Here is a 17,729-nt window from a genome sequence, read left to right as displayed (position 1 = left end):
CTGGCAAAGCTGATTAGGGTGCCCTTTAGAAGTTAGCCTTTGTCAACTGGTGCTTGGAAGGCACCTCGTGCAACGCCAAGGCGTGCTTTGAAATCAGAGGTGGACCTGAGATAGCTTGAGTGACTCTCGGTCGGAGTGAAGAGCAGCACAAAACGGGCCCAGAAGGGAAGAGCGGTGACCTTTCTGAACAAGGGGAGGCAGGAGGGAGCCGTCGTGTGGAGATTCAGCTGGCTGAGGGGAAGTGGGAATCCACAGCACAAAAGCTGATTTAAATAAGCACTTCGTTCCAAAGAGCTTTGTTCTCTGCTGCCTGCGTGATAGCTGCCCCTCATCTGTGCTCAACGGCAGTACCTGGCAGGTGTCATCGGGGCTGAGAAGGCTCCTGCCCCGTTTACCTTCACGAAGAGATGAGCAATCTGAGCGAAAGTGTCAGAGCTCTATTGCTATGCCAACTGTTAAGTTTTTCCTTTTCATTGGACCCAGCCTGTAAGCTGACAGATTGCCTGAGATGGGTTTAGACAGCATCTCGGTTCGAAAGCCATTCTCCCAACCTTTGTTAAAAAATGCAAAGCTGCTGTCAGCGGATCTGTGTACAAACCCTGCAATTTCCATGAGATATGTGAGAGCTAAAGCACTACTCCATTTCAAGTAAATCCAGAATCAGAATTGTTTTTGTGGTGGTATTTTTTTTTTCTCATTTTAATCCTTAGCTACTCCAGGCACTGAGGTACATTTATTTTAAGGGGACTTGTTAACACTATAGCAGCCATACATGACTTGCTTACATTCAGACTTACAAGCACGTGTTTATTGTGGTCCGTGGCAGGGCTCTTGGGTCTTATTGTAATGCAAATAAAAAATTAAACTGGCAGTCGTTAGTGCTTGAAGGTGAAAGGCACCTTTCAACTCTAAGAGAAATGCAGAGTGCTCATCACTCCAGGTTTCAGAGCTCTTTTGCTCTAGCAAGCCTTACTTGCTAGTTCAAGCATTTAAAAGTTGTGAGGACAACAGAAGAACCTGGCTTTTGGTTCTCCAAAACTTTTTTTTCCTGTGAGTTTCATTGCAATATCCAGCAGTTCAGAGGTTGAGTTTGGTGGTAGCAAAAAGGGCAGGGAAAGGTTGGGAAAGGAAAAAGTTAACCAAGCCAGGGTGAAATTAGTAAGGAGGGAAGGGTGAGTGAAGCAAAGGTGAAAACTAGAGCATCCTTTTTGAAGTATGATGTCCAGTCAGCTCAGCTAAGGATATTACTGCTGGTCTTGTGCTTCAGCTTCACGAGGGGAAGGCTCTGAGGAAGTCACGGTAGTTTATCTTGTCTTCTCCACAAGAACACAGGTCAATCAGCTGGGGGGAAAAAAAAGCAACAGCGTAAAGAGTTGGAAGAAGCTGCAAACATGTATTTTTTTAGGGAGAAGTATCCAGAGGTACACCTTATGTGACAGAGCAGAAGATCTCATTCCCCAGTGTGGAAGAGCTTCCTACGTCAGTAGACCTGCATCCCAGGTAACCTCGAGTACTGATGGCTGACCTATGCAGGGACAAGAGCTTAAAGCATGTGAGTTTACTCCTGATTGCCCTCTAAGTGTCACCACAGTGACAACGGAGCCACGGAAAATCAAGTGTGACCACAGACTGGCACAGGTCACAGCAAATCCTTCAGAAACCCCATAGAAATTCCTGCCAAAAGCGTGATGGAGGCAGCATATCCGAACGGTCACTGTTCAGTGATGTCGCTTGCTGTGTGCACACGGCATAAAGTGGAGACACAGATAATTGAGCTCGGTGACAGCCCTGCTAATGAGCCAGTTCTGGTATCCACGCCTGACCCTGCATTGTGTTACAGAGCTATAGCCTTTGTATGCTTACGGGGAAGAAAGAGGGCTTTTGTTTCTTTAATTGCATAACTAATCTCCTTCTGACACCCAGGGAGATGGAAAAGGTCTAATATCACAGTTCCTTGAAAGGATTCTTCTTCCCCTTGTCGCCTGGAGACAGATTTACTAGTGTTGTTCTTGTGTGACTGACAGCTGTGCTCCTCTCTGGGCCAGACAGTAGTTAACTATCTGCCGTATGCTTAATTTATCGCGCCGCCACAGTCCCAGGGGCTGTGGGCACGTTCTTATTAAGATTTCAGGAGAGAGGAAAGGAATGCTTTTAGTGTTCGGGTCCTAGGTGGGGATTCAGACACAGGGTTTGAGCCTCAGTTGTCGCAGGCTCCCTGCGCGTGAGAAGGAAGGGTGGTCACCACCTTGTACCTTAGATTCCTCAGGGCACTGGTTAAAGGCCTTTACTCGCTGCACATTCAGAGAATTAATTACCCTGCCTGTGCACCTTTCTAACCATGGCTGTGATGCTCACATCTGTGGGTTAGAACATGGTTTTTTAGCTAGGGAAATACTCTCTCTGGTTTCTAGGCTTCCTTAAAGCACGAGACTGCCTTTCCTGGCCCTTAATCTATTGTATATCTCCTTATGCTAAGCACAGATCCTTGCCAGTCATGTTTCTGGAAGCGTTCTCCCTCCTCTCTGCAAGAATTTTTAGTTTCTTTCATGTTTTTGCTCATTGTGCCCAGCAAGTCTGTTCCAGTTGGGTTAACCAACCGGCCACAGGTGGCCTGAGCTATGGGCAGCAGAGGAAGCTGGGTTGCTGTGTGAGCTGTGGGCTTGCTGAACTTCAGTGACAAATGGGCACAAACGTTATAAACTGAAAAAAAAAGAAGATCACAGGCTGACTTCACTCAGAAGGGTCAGGATGCCAGCTGAATGTGGAAAGGATTAGTAATGGATATGATTATTACTATTTATTTTTTTTTTGTACTACGCTTAATTCTGAAATATTCAATTCAGCTGCTCTAAATTCACAATGTGTCTGTGCTTTCCTGAGGCTGAGCCCCCAAGCACCTCAGTGTCACCTCCTCTCAGGCCCAGGCATGCTTAAGTCAGGACAGACACTCAGGAGCTCTGCAGTAGCCTATTCCTCATCTCCATCATGATTTACAACCTCCTTGTCATCTTCTATCCGAGACCTGACCCAGCAGGCACCTTCAGCTTCACGTAACAGTGCAGCTGAAAACTAGGCTGCTTATGTTGGGGGCAACCTGGGTTACATTTCTTCCCTTTATTTAGCAGACATTAATCATTATCTCATCCTCTAAGAGAAGAAAGGCTCAGTCCAGCAGCTCAGAGGCCTTTCTGAATCTCACCCCGTTCTTGAAGCTGTTCCCCTTTGTAGGATAGAATAGCTGTTGGCCTAGCCTGGTTGGGCTGGTTTGTGGAAGAGCTCTTTTGGAACACCCACAAGAGGGGAATTCAACATGCACAGCACCCCTTCCTTCTAACCTTGTTAACCAGAACGGCGTTGGTCGGCACGCTTAGGCTGTTGCAAAGGGATAAAAATTTTGCTTTGTCGAGGACACCAGAGCCATCCTTGTCACACCGAAGAAGCGCCTCCCGGATGCTGCTGTTGTTCAAGTAATTATGGAGCTTCAGCTCCTCCTGAACCCGCACAATTAATTCATCCAGTTCCTGCTGGCTGGTCCCTAGTGCAGGGACATCACTGTAGAAGGAAAGGGAGAAGAGGATTTCATGTAACAGCTATTTCTAGCAGCCCTGCTGTGATGCTTCTGTGCTGGCTGCCCACCATGGCTGGCCAGGCTCTATTTCTGAATACACAGCAGGCTTCTGGGGTGCTTGGTTTATATGGCAAGCTCATCTCAGCTTGGACTGAGACACGAAGCTTAGTCTTCATCTTGGACATTAGGTAAACATGTTTTACCATCTGCATGGCATTTGCTTTGTAAACCCTTTGTCTGCAATTACTTTGGGATAAGGAGGGTTTTCTTGTATACTTCATACAGTCTGAGGAATTGCAGTGCAACTCCAGTTTCAAGCAGACCTTCTGAAATACCATGCTATGAGCTGACTCTTTGTGAGGTTATAGGATTGTTACTAGGTCACCTAAAATGGATCCAGACAGACACCTAAAAAGGGTATGTGGTCTAGGCTCTGAAAGGCCAGAGCAAACAAAAAAAAAAGACTCCACCGACCCTCCTCTGAGCCCACAGACAGCGTTAGCAGCACCTATTACAGATTACTGCTCCCTTCTGGAAAAAGGTGACTGCATCCATTTAGCTGAAGGTGTCTCTTCTGCTGAGCCAGAACTGCCCCACAAGGTTTTGGGGCCAGTGGCAGCAGTGACATTATATTGTACACACCTCATACCCCCTGTATGTGTTCAAACACGAGATCTTGGAGCTGAATAATCAGCTGAGTAGCCATTAGACAGCAGGCTGGAGCCCATGGAGGCTGCTGGAAATCCCCTTCATTGTCAGCCCCAAGTCTCATTTAGCTCCACAACACCATCCTTTGAAGCCTACCTTTTGGCAGTCTCCTCTACCACCTGCCGTGGGCGAAGATGATCCCTCAGGGACTGCAGGGTTGCTGCAGGGAAGCGCTCTGCGTTGCTCTCCATGTAATTAAGCACGTATTCATCAGCATCAGTGATAACAAACCTGTGGCCAAACACTGTGGAAGAGGCATTAAAGCAAGCAGTGCTACCTGCCTTTCAGCATGGGTAAGTCACTTCATCAGCTAGGAGGGAGCATGTTTTCTCCCCTGCGGTTAGGGTCAGAGCTGACTGGGCTATTTGTTGCAATCCTTAGAGTGTGAAGGGTTTCACTCACCCAGAGGGAATTTTGTCGCAAGAGCAGCTGCTGAAAGCAAAGACCCCATGCCTGGGCTTAAAATGACTCCCCCATTAGCACCAGTGTGTTTCTAACATTTCAGTATTACATTTATTTTCCACACAGGATAGTTTAATGGCCTTTGTTACTGGCCGTAGTAACAAAGTTACCGGCAGAGCTTTAACCCTGTGAATCCTGGCAGCTCCCAAAACATGAACACCTACAATGAAGAACATATCCCTTTTCCTAATTATGTCTAAGGTCCAAACAGTGACAGGAGCAGAGTTATATCCAGTCACACCAGCTGGTGACCTGGAAACTCAATGCAACCAGATCCAGAAGGAGCAAATCTCTCAAATGCAGGAAGGCAAATGCACTGTCTGTGCCACAGATGACAGGTCAGGCACTGAAAACCAATGCTTAGAGCATTCCTAAGCCAGGCTGGGTCTTACCTTCAATCGTAGAACCTATGGTGAAGTCAGAGGGCCCGTAGTAGATGGCATTGTCTGTTGTAGAGCCTGGTTTGGCAATCCTGGTCTTTCCTAAGTACTTGCCCCCAATGATGCCAGAGTTACGGACTGGGGGCTCGTAGATGCTGATCATGTCATCGGAGAGGAAATAAGAGAGGATGAAACGACGCTTCCTGTCCTCGGGGTTTGGTGACTCCTAGAAGAAAGGGAGTGGCTTTGGAAAAGAACATTTGAACCAGGTTTCTTTTTTGCTGAGGAGCTCAGGACTACCATGTAACCTACTAGTAATAAGCACCCAGACTTCATAGCTTTTTTTCTAGCTGACTAAACAAGGCAGTTGATGTAGGCAAAAGCTGCAGATGCACTAACACTGGGTAACAAAGCCCTGGACAGTATTAAATACCTGAATTTCAAAGGTTGCTTGTTCTAGTCGGGCTAACAAGCAGAATTTGGGATGCAGTGACCAAACGCATTCAGTGTTTCCAGACTGACTAATCCAAGAGAAAGGAATATCCTATATGGAATGACTCATCACTCAGAGGAATTCCAGCTGTAAAGATTACTATTGAAGTTGTATTTTTCATTCTAATGGTTGCCTGAGAGGGGCCGGTGCTGCTTGGTGCTCTTACTCACAGGAAGACACTCCCCTGACACACCAGTGGCTTTACTTGCTTAGTTTAAAAGTAAGTTCATCTTAACTCGTCAGCTGTGACCTTTAGGAACTCCTGCACAAAAGGGAAAAGAAATCAGCCCTTATTCACCCTGAGTGTTTGGAGAGGGCAGGCACCAGGCAGCACAGGAAATGCCATTGCTGCTGTTGGACGTGCCAGAAGTTCCTTGCATAAACCAGCTGCAAAGCTGGCAGAAAGGCAAAGGCCTGAATGCCATGGGTTTTGGAAAGTGCTGTCCCTGTGCTCTGTCCCCAGCTTCTGCTCCAGCACTTTGCTGCTCTGCTAGCACAGCCCCTTGCTGGCTGCTGCAGCTGGGACTGGCCTGGGGAAGGGCAGGTGCTGAGAGCCAGCAGCAGAGAGACAGCAAGCTCACGCTTCTGGCAGCAGTTGGAGGCAGGCAGAGGCACGGTGCCCAGTTGCAATGCAGTTTCAATTAGGGCCATCTGTCACGTGCTGATGTCAGTGGGAGTTTTTCCATAAATGGCTGTGGTTTTGTAGCACGTCTGTTTTGCACTGCCTGGCCTTGTTTTTTTTTCCTACCTTTGCGTGCTTCTAATTGTCCCAGCAAGCACACAGTAACCCAGGGGCATCCCCTAAGGGTCACGAGCGTTGGCTTGGGGAAATCTCTTGTCCCACCAGCACAGAAGAAAATTTGCTAGCAGCCTTGTCTGAGCAGCCTGTTTTTCCCATCCTTCTGACTCTAAAACATGACCTGATGTAACCACTATATCATCAAGGAAAACTCTTACCAGGGCCACCTGGTATCGTAGCACTTTGTGGTCGTTCTCTAGCATCTTAATTATATCTTTCCGGGGAGGCTTCGGAAACAGAGAAAAGCAGTTCTGAAGAGAGTCTTCAAGGAAGCCGTAACCATTATAGGGAGGAATTACCTGCAGCCAGAGGAGATACCAAGCAGAAACAGCTGAAACTAAGAACAAGAACCAAGCAGAAACAGCTGAAACTAAGAACAAGACAATGTTTGCAAGACAGCTTATCAGAAACCATCTGTTGGGAAAGACCTCTTCTGTCACCAAGTGGCAAGAGCTGTGCCACCCTGCCCAGTAAAGAGGCTACTAGCCCAAGCATGTATTGGACTCCTTATTTATAGAAGCACTTAAGAGAGCTAAGAAAATCTTAGTCAGAAAGCCAGGTAATTTCTTTGTATAAAGAGACTAATGGTACGCTAATAACTTAACCCTTCCTGTGCAGAGGAACTCAATCATCTAAATGGTTACACTGCTAATCAAAGCCCCATCAGGTTTGTGGGCTAGGCCAGCTAACACTCCGCACTATTCCTGGGCGCAGTCTGGGAGATAACATGGGCAATGACTATCCCCAGCAAGCACTTCGGACTTAGCAACCCTTTTTTGGAGAATGAGGGAGAGTTTAGTGGTGTGAGTACAGCCAGACTGTGCCAGTTAGCTTCCCAGTCAGGAAACAAACCCTGGCATTATTTGATTTTCTAGTATAGACACAAGCAGAGTGCTTTCTATCACCATTAGCAAGTGGGCTGTCCTTTACAGTATTCAAAATTGACAATTTCAGAGGGCTTTCCGTTTTATATGAATTATGACCATCCTTGCCTTGTCTTCCTCAAGGTACTTTCTTACAGCTTTCCTTTATGCTGAACCTCTTTACAAGCTCTTGCTAAGCTGAACCTACACTTTACAACCAGAGCTTACACGCACTGCAGCTTTCCCTCCCTTCCTTTGGGAAATTGTTTACAGTACCTGGGGCACTTCCTCAGGTGGTTTCTCCTTTATCTCCACTGGCTGGAAGTCTGTGATGCCAAATCTGTCGCGATAGAAGTTGCGTGTGAACTCGTCGCAATCATAGATGAAGAAATTGCGTCCAAGAAGAGTGGTGGATTTGCCAACAGCAAAATCTTTAGCTGTGTACCACTCAAGTACCTCCTGATCAGAGATTTCCAGCACACAGCTTGGGAAGGTCTCTAAAGCACAAGGGAGCAAAAAGAAAAATAAATCAATCAGGTAGATGTTAATATTTCATTGCAAAAAGGGATACAGAAGCAAGTTGTATAAAAATCTTCAGGGAGCTGCTGGTATTGTTCTGCTTCCCCAAAGATAAAGACTCGAGTGATCATCAAAAGAACTTTTCTTTGGCCAAAAGCTGATGACACTTGCAGTGTTCTCATCACAGATGCTCCAGACTTGTATCTCTGACACAGCCTCCATACCTACACCCACCCACCCAGGCACTTTAGCACAAGCAGATGTGCCAGCTGGTCTAAACTTACTTTGCTTCTCCACAAAGGTTTTGGGCAAGCGTTGGCGTTTTATCAGTACTGGGAATGGGTCTCTGCCATCGTTGGGCTTGTGGACCTCCCGAACCTCCACCGTGTCATCTGCCAAGTAGTAATGTATGATGTAAGGCCGATTCTCACCAAACATGCTGTTGGTGTCATCCCACATGGCATAGAAGCGAAGGACCTGGGGCACGAAAAACAAACATGGGTTAGAATTACTAGCACTTTGTCCAAATTAAGTTGATTGGAATGGATGAGGTGATTGGACTCAGCACTCTTCTCTGCCAGGAAGAGAAGAGCCAAGCCCTTGTTGTACTGTGGGTGCTGGGATGCTTGGGCTGCTGAGGCAGCAGAGGGAAGGGCATCAGGAGCCTGGAGAGCTGAACAGGCCTGGCTTACCTTGAACGCAGCCATGAGAAAGAACAATATGGGCTAAGGCAAGAAATTTTGTTCAGGAAGTGTGAGGAAAAATGGGAGAAAAATGATTAAAAACTAGCAGAAAATAATTACCCAAGGTGAGTAGGGAAGTCCTCTTAATGGAGGTGATATTTCCAATGAAACTTAACAAAGTGGGATATAATCATCATTTTGACTCTTACACCTCTTTGAGGTTTCATGGCCAATTCTTTACCACTCTCATGATGAGGAAGGCAGAGGGGAATGTATGGAGCTGTCCTAAGGGGGCTGCATTCACTATAAACACCATCTTATTTCTTACTATTGGAAATATGCTTTAATGCCACAGAAGTCAAACAGCTCACACTGCAGGGCTTCCAAGTCCATTGCCTACTGGTGCAATGCCCACTTGGCTTTGTGGGATCATGTTGACCTAATGGCAATCTAACATATCCAAGTGGCAGGCGCTGCTTTGGGAGCGCTGCACTCAGTGGACCAGCTCAAAAGTTCCCCAAGGTGCAGCTCCTAAACACACAACCCAAAAGCTGTCACAACCAGAGCTGGCCCAGGCGTGACTGCATCATCCCTGTTCATATTAGAACTGCTCCTGTCTGCTAACTTCCCAAGGCAGGTGGCTTACAGCATCCCAAAAGAAAGCAAGAAAGAGATGAAGGATCTGGAGAATGGGCTCTGCAGTCCAAAGAGAAACTGTTCACAAGGCACAAAGCTGAGCAAAAAAAAAAGATTTTGTTTCTCGCTAACACCAAGAAAGGAGCAAATTTGGAGTCTGCGCAGTGGACTGGAGTTTTTTAGAATGATTAAAGTTGCAGGCACTCATAAGACCCAAGTTTCCATGTTTCTATGACACATGTAGACTATAACTTGGGTAATTGCTGCCAGCACACTCACCTGCTTGTCGTAAGTCAGAAACTGCTTCAGTTGGTCAAAGTCTGATGGTGTGATGTACATGCGCAGGGGCATCCGACGCATTTCCGTGTAAGGATCAAACACCATTTTCTCTGGCTGGTTCAGTTCAATTCCTTGGCTCTCCAGGAACGCCTAGGAAAGTCATCTAAGGTATTAGTTGCTGCCACGAGTTCTGATGATATGAGGTGACTAGCAATAGGTGACTTTGATTGCATTTTCATCACTCAGGGCAGTCCTGCCCTCAACGTCCTAAGTCAGTTTTTACTCAAGCACCATCTTCCTTGGCCTTGGGGCTTTAAATAGAGGATAACAGTTGGGTTGGTCTCTTTTATGTAAAACAAAAAGATTAAGTTAATGCATAACCATGGATGTAGTCAGTCTGAATTTGCAAAAGACCCAGGGTTCTCCATTCCATCAGACAATGGAAGTTAGTGCAACCCATACCAGTGGCCCCTGTGGCCAGGAAGATGTGTGTCCAGAGTAACAGCTTTAGCTCCTCTTCCAGGAGGAGCACTTTTCCTACAGAAGGAGAACAATCTGTTTGTTTATAAAGGGATTTTTGGCTTGGATGCATAAACAAACTCTAGGGCCTTGCTTGTGCACTCACCTCTGTCACTTAAAACAACCTCTGAAGTCACTGGCCTTCTTCCCTGTTTGGCTTTGGGAAGTGGCCCATGAAAATATTCACCCCAGAAAGCACCTGTGCAAACATCTCCAACAGACTTGTGAGATCACCCTGAAAACTCACAAGGCAGGTTCACATTTTCAGACTCTTCTGGTCTAGAGGATGCCAATTAATGATAAAATTGACCAGAGACCTTGAGAAGTAGACCCACGTAGCTCATTGCATGTTTTCCATCAAGCAACCAAGATTAACAGGTGAGCCAGCTCTTCATCTGATGTCAACTGACTTTAACGGCCATCCAGCTCCAGCAGAGTAGGCCCCACATGCTCCTGACAGATATATATTAATATATTACACACAATTGGGAACATTCCTGGGCACTGAGGCCAACTGGCAAGGAATAACCCTCATCTAAACTCTCTCAGCCTCCGCGATGAGCTGGCTGCACGCAATTCATCTATTGAGAATGGTCCCCGGAGCATTCTAACTCCTGGATTGTTCCTTGGAAGTGCTTGGAAGAGCAGTGGTTAGCCAGGACCCAGATTACACTGGGGACAAACTAAGAGTATACCAGTACATTGGTATTTGTTGTTTTTGTTAATGCATTGTTATTATTTAATTTACTAGTACAGAAATAGCCTGAAATAGAAAAGTAAGCAATGAGTAAGTGCTCTTAGGTCAGTTTGTACCACGATTCTCAATCCACTGACCATGAGTGCTCTTCTGGGCTGGCTGTAGATAAACGCAGAGTTACTGACAGCATTCCCTTGCCCTGTTCTTACCAAAGGAATATGAAGCTGGAAAAGAGCTAAGATCAGTAATTTCCCTTTCACATATGCAAAATGGTTAATTAGGACTCCAAGCAGTTAAACTGTTGTACACAGAGAAATGAACTCAAACCAATCCTGCTAACACAGAAATGAGCTTTGAGTTTTTGCTGTACCGTATCTAGAGGATAGAGCATGGAGTCAAAGCAGCCCTGGGGCAAAAATACTGAGCAGTTATTGTGCCCTCAGCAAGTATCATACCCTGAACTACCCATTGAAAAAAAGAAAAGAAAAGAAGAAGTCTCCACAGAACATAAAATGAAAGATCTCAAGCAACCTCAGCGTGAAAGCTGCAGGTGCAGGCTACTGGGACTCTAACAGCTCTTGCCACCTGTAACTCCTGGGGTTCTTCGTGTCAGTATTCTCTGTACCAGCAACACACCTGGGTGAACGGGTCACAGTCGACTATGTGGTACGTCCTGCCATACATGGTGATGTCCATGCCTCGATTCAGGTCCTTCCAGTGGTAATGCTCCCCACGGTCATTCTTGGGCACGCGATGGCGTCTGATAAGTTTGCCTTGAGGGATACCAGAGTTCTTCACAACCGGCTCTATGACACATATGCTGTCGTCTTCCAGATAGTAATAGATACCCACTTGGCGAATACGGTAATGCTCTTCTGTAGAGAGAGGAACATCTTCCTGGAAATAGGCATCAAACTTCAAAATCTGTTGTTTGGGACAACGTCCCGAAGGGAGAGAGAAAGAAACAACTTGAACATCATCATTAGTCCAAATAGCTTATTTGTAATGTGCTTCGACAGTGCAAAACTACTGGACTGTAATCTATAAAATCATCAGAGCCTACTGTGGCCTAATCTGTGACTAATGGTGGAGGCATCATGAGGGATTTTATCAGCATTTGCCTTTTATTGGTTTGGTAGGCATGAGACACTTGTAATAAATGCAGTCCTTTCCCTCTTCCTTTGATCACCTGCTATTTTACCTCCTGCCAGGTGCTTGGTTGCTGCCAGTAATCTCATTTACTAACACACCTGACTTTCTTTAATAGTCAGTCTCTTTAAACCAGGGTCTGCAAAGCTACCTGGTGATTTTAGTTGAGCTCCACCACATCTGTGGACCTTAGGAGCTGCATGGCTCAGGAACTCATATCCATGAAGAGCCAGTGTGTGCTGGAGAAACGAGGAGAGAAATCAGGGCCCAGAGAAAATGTATGCTGCATACCCTGCCAAAAGCCAGTTGCTCATAGTTCCTGTGTGTGAAAGAAGCACAAGTATTCCCTCCAAGCACATTCACTGCCCCTAAGAGGACGTAGGTGGCTAATCAAGCCTTGCACGCCCAGCCTACGTCAGCCCACAGAGCTAGGTAAGCAAGTGGCTGCTCCTCTGGCCTGAATGAAGGGGCCGTGAAGTGTCTGACAGATTAAATGGCAACATCTACGTGACTCTGAAAGAATGGCCTCTGAAGCAGTAATTAACACAGCACATCTGTTCCCCAGGCTGTCTCACAGATGGGCTGAGGGTTGGCTGCAGGCTGCCTGGCAGCGTGCAACTCCTGGGGTGTGCTCAGGACTGCTGAGCCCTGCACACTCTGCAGGGACTGCTCTGCCTGGGGCTGCACACGCCCTCGTGCAGCCTGAGCAACGTTGAAAATCGAGGGTCAGCTCAGGACTGCTCCGGGCAGACACACAGCCACCTCCTAGGCTGATAGGATCACCAGGATGCAATGCAGGAAGTACTAACGGGGCAGTGCAGGCTCTAACACGCTGCGGTGACAAGCACGAGCATAAATAGATAGACCACAGCCAGACAGTATGCGAGCACTCCACTGCAGAGTGACTTTTACAGTCTAAGCCCGGTTACAACCTCAATATAGCTCTGGAAATGCAGAAGGGCAGGCTGGCTTTTACAGAGCAACGGGTATAAACGGAAGCTTTTCAGAGTTAATCAAACTTCTTTTCAAACTCCTGCTGGAAATGCTCCGGCGTAACTCGTGGGGAATGTCTTACATCGTGTACGTATTATAATCCTCCTCCTGAGCAAAGAAAGCCTCTTTCAGACTGGGGTTCAGCTGTCTCTGACTAAGGGCAATGGCATCTGAAAACTGCTGTACGCTGTCCCATGAACCCTGGAGCTGACTGTTTATGTCTCCGAGCTCGGCCAGCTGATATTCCTGGAATAAGCTTCTTTCTACCTTTTTGTCAAAAGCCACGTGCGCTGGAATGAAGCCCGAAGGAGGAGCCTGCCTGGCTTGCCCGTAGGTCAGCGTGGGTCTCGTGTTGGATAATTCATCTAATTCAGCCTGCGAAAGCTGATTCACGTACAGTCGCTCCCCGCCGATCCCCACTGTAGGCAGCCGGGAAAAGGCAAAGCCATTTTTGTAGCCCAGGGTCTGCGAGCGATGAAAGGATGTTTTCTGGGGAAGAAAAACCAGATGTTAAAACACTACACGCACTCAGCAGAGACGGCTACTGAAAGCACAGAGAAACAGTACGAGTCGGACACCCAGAATGCCTCCACGACGTTTTATTATAACCTACTGCAGCAGTGAATTATGATCAAATTTTATGCTTAGATCAAAAAGGCTGAAAAAAAAAAAAAAACAGTGACCGGAGGAACAAAGAAGCAGAGTGATCTCAAATCTAGCTCTGGAGCAGACTTACCACAAGCCTCGGTGTCCAGAATGGGGTGACAGCACTTTGTCTGCCCCAGTATTTGCCTCACTAACTCTTTGCTCCCTTCTGTGTGTTCCTGCAGTAGAGAGCACCAAGGGACCCCACTGTTATGCCTCATGGTGCTCCCTTGGCTGTTACACAAGGATGGTTGTGCACCTGCTGCGTTCTCTGTTGATATTTTGTCGAAACTCTCCTGGGGATGATATTCAGAGGATTTTACTTGCTGCGTTGAGTCAAGGTGTGTCGTGCTTACAGAACTGCAGTCGTGAAACACACCGAACCTACCTCATCCCTCCACAGCCCGTGCAAAGGTCCACACACGAAAAAAGCCACAGCTTAAGGCCCTGTAGCCGATTTGTGAGGCCTGATAAGACAAACAGAATTCTGTCTGTGAGCACTGAATAACATTGTCTGTAGGATTCACCTGATATTTTTTGTTTTGATGGTTTCTTCTTGGTGAAGAGCCCTTCACCTGTCTTTGCTCCCTACTTCACACCAGCTCCTGAGCTGTTCTTGAAGCTAAATCATTCTCCAGATGGCACAGGGAGGTCCCTGCTTTGCTTACAGATGCACAAGAGAATATCAGAGCTGAAAACACGATGGGATCTCTGCCTGCCCAGTCGTGTTCTTCACTGCTGAAGATGAAGATCGGACGTGAGTCCACCCACAGATCACAACTGGAACCTCACCTGCAATCCCAAAACCATCTGAAACAGCACACAGCTGGCTGCTCCCAGGCCTTCAGCACTCAGTGTTCCAGGGAAAACAGGAGAAACTGTGAGTCCCTGATAATAGTCTCTGGCTTTACCTTGAGTTTTGCCAAATAAAACTGAACTACAGGCATTTCTAGATTTTCTTCAGCTCCTTTTCCAGACCCAGACGTGCAATCTGTCGAACCCCGGGCACGTGAACTACTTCTCCTCCTCCCCCTCTCTGCCCCTCATGGTTAAGCCTCTAATCTTATTCGTACCTTCCAGGCCCCACTTGAATTTCAAGTAACTGCCTCTTTTCTCTCCGCACTGGTGCTGTGCATCTCGCAATGCTGTGGGCAGAGCAGTTAGGAAAACAGGATCGGGGGAAAACAAGAGAATTTACTGAAGACGTGGTAACTGAGTGCTTTATAAACATGAGCCCTGCCACAGGATTGCCATTTCCTCCTGGTAACTAAGTGATTTTATGCAGGGAAAGCTGTGGGGAAAACATTCAAGGGAAAACCAAGAAATTTGGCCTTAAATTGAGCAACGGAGGTGTTTGTCAGAGGCAGAGGGGCTTTTAAGGGCCACAGCTGCCTAAAGAAACCCCCCCGTGAATGAATAAGGCTCCCAGGTCTCCAGGCCAGCCTGCATCTGGCAGTATCAGGTAACCAACGTAACTTCGAAAGGGAAAGCCCAGAATGTAAACTCCTAATCTCAGTCGCTGCCGGTCCCTATCTGAGAAAATCCGCTGAATTAAGTCCTTGGCTAAGTCTATAAAGCCTCGCACAAATGCTGCTTCCCCTGCTGGTGTCTCTGTGCACAGACACACACACACAAAGCTCTAACTAACCACAGTCTCACTCAAACACAAAGATTTTCTTCTGCACATCTCAAAAATTCATTGGAAAACAAGAATCACGATGCTCATTTTATAGACTGGCAAAGGGAGTTGATTTCACTCGCTCAGGCTTGTCCTGAGGAGCAGTGCAAAGCCATTTCTGGAGCCTGGATCCCCTTAAAACATTACAAATGATTTCAGAGCACCTGAAGTGTTGAACTACCTGCTCTGTTAAGTCCTGCGGGTGTTTCCTACAGGCTGATGTCAGCACAGCCCTTCACGTGACTAAAGCAGGCAGCATTTTACCGATAGAGGAAATAATATTTTGCTAGGAGCAGAGATTTGCACTGTAAATTTCCAACCCAAGCGTGCGAATAACACAGAGATAACCTCTAGAGCTGCCTGATTGAGAGTGTTTGTTACGAGTAACTGACTCCACTTACTGTTAAAGAACTCATCACTGACTTAGAAACCAGTTCGACTGTGCTGGAGGGCACCACGGGGACTGCACAGAGACAGCGTGTCCCTGGCTAATCCACACACAGGCAGAAGAAAGAAAAGAGAGCAGTTAAGAGTTATAGAAGTTTCTGTCATGAGGGCACCTGGGAAATACTGCAGACTCCTCCAGAAATAACCTTGTGGTGGCAAGGGGATGGAAGGGAAGTGACCTAGGGAAGCGTCAGAAGCTGTTGAAGTGCAGAGTCTGGAAGGGTCGATGTTCAACCGGAGCATCCAGGACCAGGAGTGCCACCTCCAGGCATCTCCCTCCTTTTTTTATATATTTATTTTTCAGTGGAGCACGTCCATGACAAAGCTTTCTATGTATGAGGTTCCTCATCCTGCAATATCAGAGCATGCTGGGGCATTTAAATGGGAATTAAAAAGGGAATTTAAATTTAAAAGGGAATTTAAATGTCTTGGGAGAGATCAAGGGACAAAAAAGGGGACAAATAGTCCTCACTTGAGTACTGAGCTCTCTGGAAATGGGATATTAAGCCCATCCTCAGAGATATTAAGCTCCAGGGGAATGTCGGGCATGCCTTGGTATATCAGCTCCCTGCTGAAGTTTGGGAGCATTGCTTCTGAGGGAGGCACTCCAGAAAATTCAAGAATAGCGGATTCTCATCTGAAGATGAATAATGGCATCAAGACTCGAGATATTAGCTCCCTGGGGAGAAGGAAGCTGCTCCAAATCAGTACTGGCAGGAGCCCAGGGTGTATCAGTTTTCTTCTGTGCTACTGCTTTCACAAGAGGTTATCGGGATGGTTTGGGGTTATCAGAACCTCAGCGCGTGGACCATTGGGAATGGGGAAAAGGAAAGGTTGCTTCATTGCCTAGATATTAATTCAAGGGGCCTGGGCACAGCTGAGTGGGTCTTGCTTCCTTGGGAGGATCCTGGGGGCTGTGACGGCATCAGCTCTGTGCAGGGATCCCAGTTCTCTAACAGAATATTGGATTCTCGGGTTCCTGAGCATCCCTATGGTTTGATTAAGTTCTCCAGGGGATACAGAGAAGGCATTTGTGGAAGTTATCAGGTGCCTGGTGAGTAGGAGGTCTTGAGATGGGGCAGAGAAGCAGCAGTTTTCCCAGGGGGTTCAAGTTCATAAAGTGACTTTGGGGGAACCCCTTCCCTTGGGGTATCACATGAATGTGATATGGGAAGGGAAACCTCACTCTCCAAAGCTACCAGGACAATTTTAGGGGCTATGAGATGGCTGCAAGACGCACTGGGTTCCTCGGGGATGAGTTTAAGAGTACCAAATCCCTTGTAGGGTGGGCTCAGGGATACTCAGCTCCTTGGGAACAGGCTTGAAATCACACTGGGGACACTCGGGAAGCACCAGGTCTCCTGCGGGCGACCTCAGGGGTACCAGGTGGGGTCAGAGAGTTCAGCCCCCAAGGACTGAGATCAGCAGCTCTCTGTTGGCTTTGGGAAACACTAGGACACGGAGGTTCGGTGGGTGTTAGGTCCCTTGGGCAGCATCAGGGGAGCTCAGAGGGCACCAGGTCCCTTGGGTGCCACCTTGGTGGGTGTCACCTCAGCGGGAGTCACCTCGGTGGGTACCCCCAAAGGGTGCCCAATGCATTTGCGGGCTTCCCGGCTCCCCAGGCACGGATTGACAGGACTCCAGTGAGCTGGGGACCCACCACATCCCTTGGGGGAACCAGTGGGCGGTCTGTGGGAACAGCGGGTTCCCTGGGATTGGGCTCAGGGCAGGGGTAACACGTCCCCTGGAGGGACAGCAGATGGATGTGGGGACAGCAGCGCTGCCAGGGAGCCAGGGCAGGGCCTGAGGGGGTCCCTGAGGGGGTCCCTGGGGGGGGGGGGGGGGGGGGGGGGGGGGCTGTTTATCCCCTAGGCCAGGCCTCTGTCGAAGGGGGAGGCGTCCCAGGAGGACGGCAGCAGAAGCACGGACGCCGGGGGCCCCGGGGAAGCGTGCTACCAGGCGGCTGTGCTCACCGTGGGGTCCCTGAAGGCGCAGCCCGGCAGGAAGGGCAGCGCCGGGCCCCTCTCCGAGCTCATGGCGGCGGCCGCGCTCCTTCCCCTGAGGGCGACGCCGTCTCCATGGCAACCGTCGGGACCCCCCCCCGCCCACTGCGCATGCGCCCGCCCTCGAAGCGCGCATGCGCGCTGGGCGACGGGGCGCGGTTGCCATGGCAACGGGCGGGCCCGCGGCCTTGGCTGCGGCCCTGGGAGG

At 48.1% G+C, this 17,729-nt stretch overlaps 1 protein-coding gene across 1 annotated transcript; it reads right to left on the bottom strand.

Moving 5' to 3' along the window:
- Nucleotides 1–786: 786 nt before the first annotated feature.
- EFHC1 (EF-hand domain containing 1) lies at nucleotides 787–17,680 on the bottom strand. The gene is made up of 11 exons (XM_027455370.3): nucleotides 17,492–17,680; nucleotides 13,016–13,237; nucleotides 11,243–11,530; nucleotides 9,391–9,540; nucleotides 8,077–8,269; nucleotides 7,550–7,770; nucleotides 6,569–6,709; nucleotides 5,131–5,344; nucleotides 4,373–4,520; nucleotides 3,336–3,552; nucleotides 787–1,341 (listed from the first exon to the last, which is right to left on the bottom strand). The coding sequence occupies exons 1-11, from the start codon at nucleotides 17,552–17,554 to the stop codon at nucleotides 1,270–1,272; spliced, it is 1,929 nt and encodes a 642-aa protein (XP_027311171.3). The 5' UTR covers nucleotides 17,555–17,680; the 3' UTR covers nucleotides 787–1,269.
- Nucleotides 17,681–17,729: the final 49 nt, after the last annotated feature.

Source organism: Anas platyrhynchos, chromosome 3 (assembly GCF_047663525.1).
Source record: "Anas platyrhynchos isolate ZD024472 breed Pekin duck chromosome 3, IASCAAS_PekinDuck_T2T, whole genome shotgun sequence".
Taxonomy (NCBI): domain Eukaryota; kingdom Metazoa; phylum Chordata; class Aves; order Anseriformes; family Anatidae; genus Anas; species Anas platyrhynchos.
This window is presented reverse-complemented; position numbering and strand designations above follow the sequence as displayed.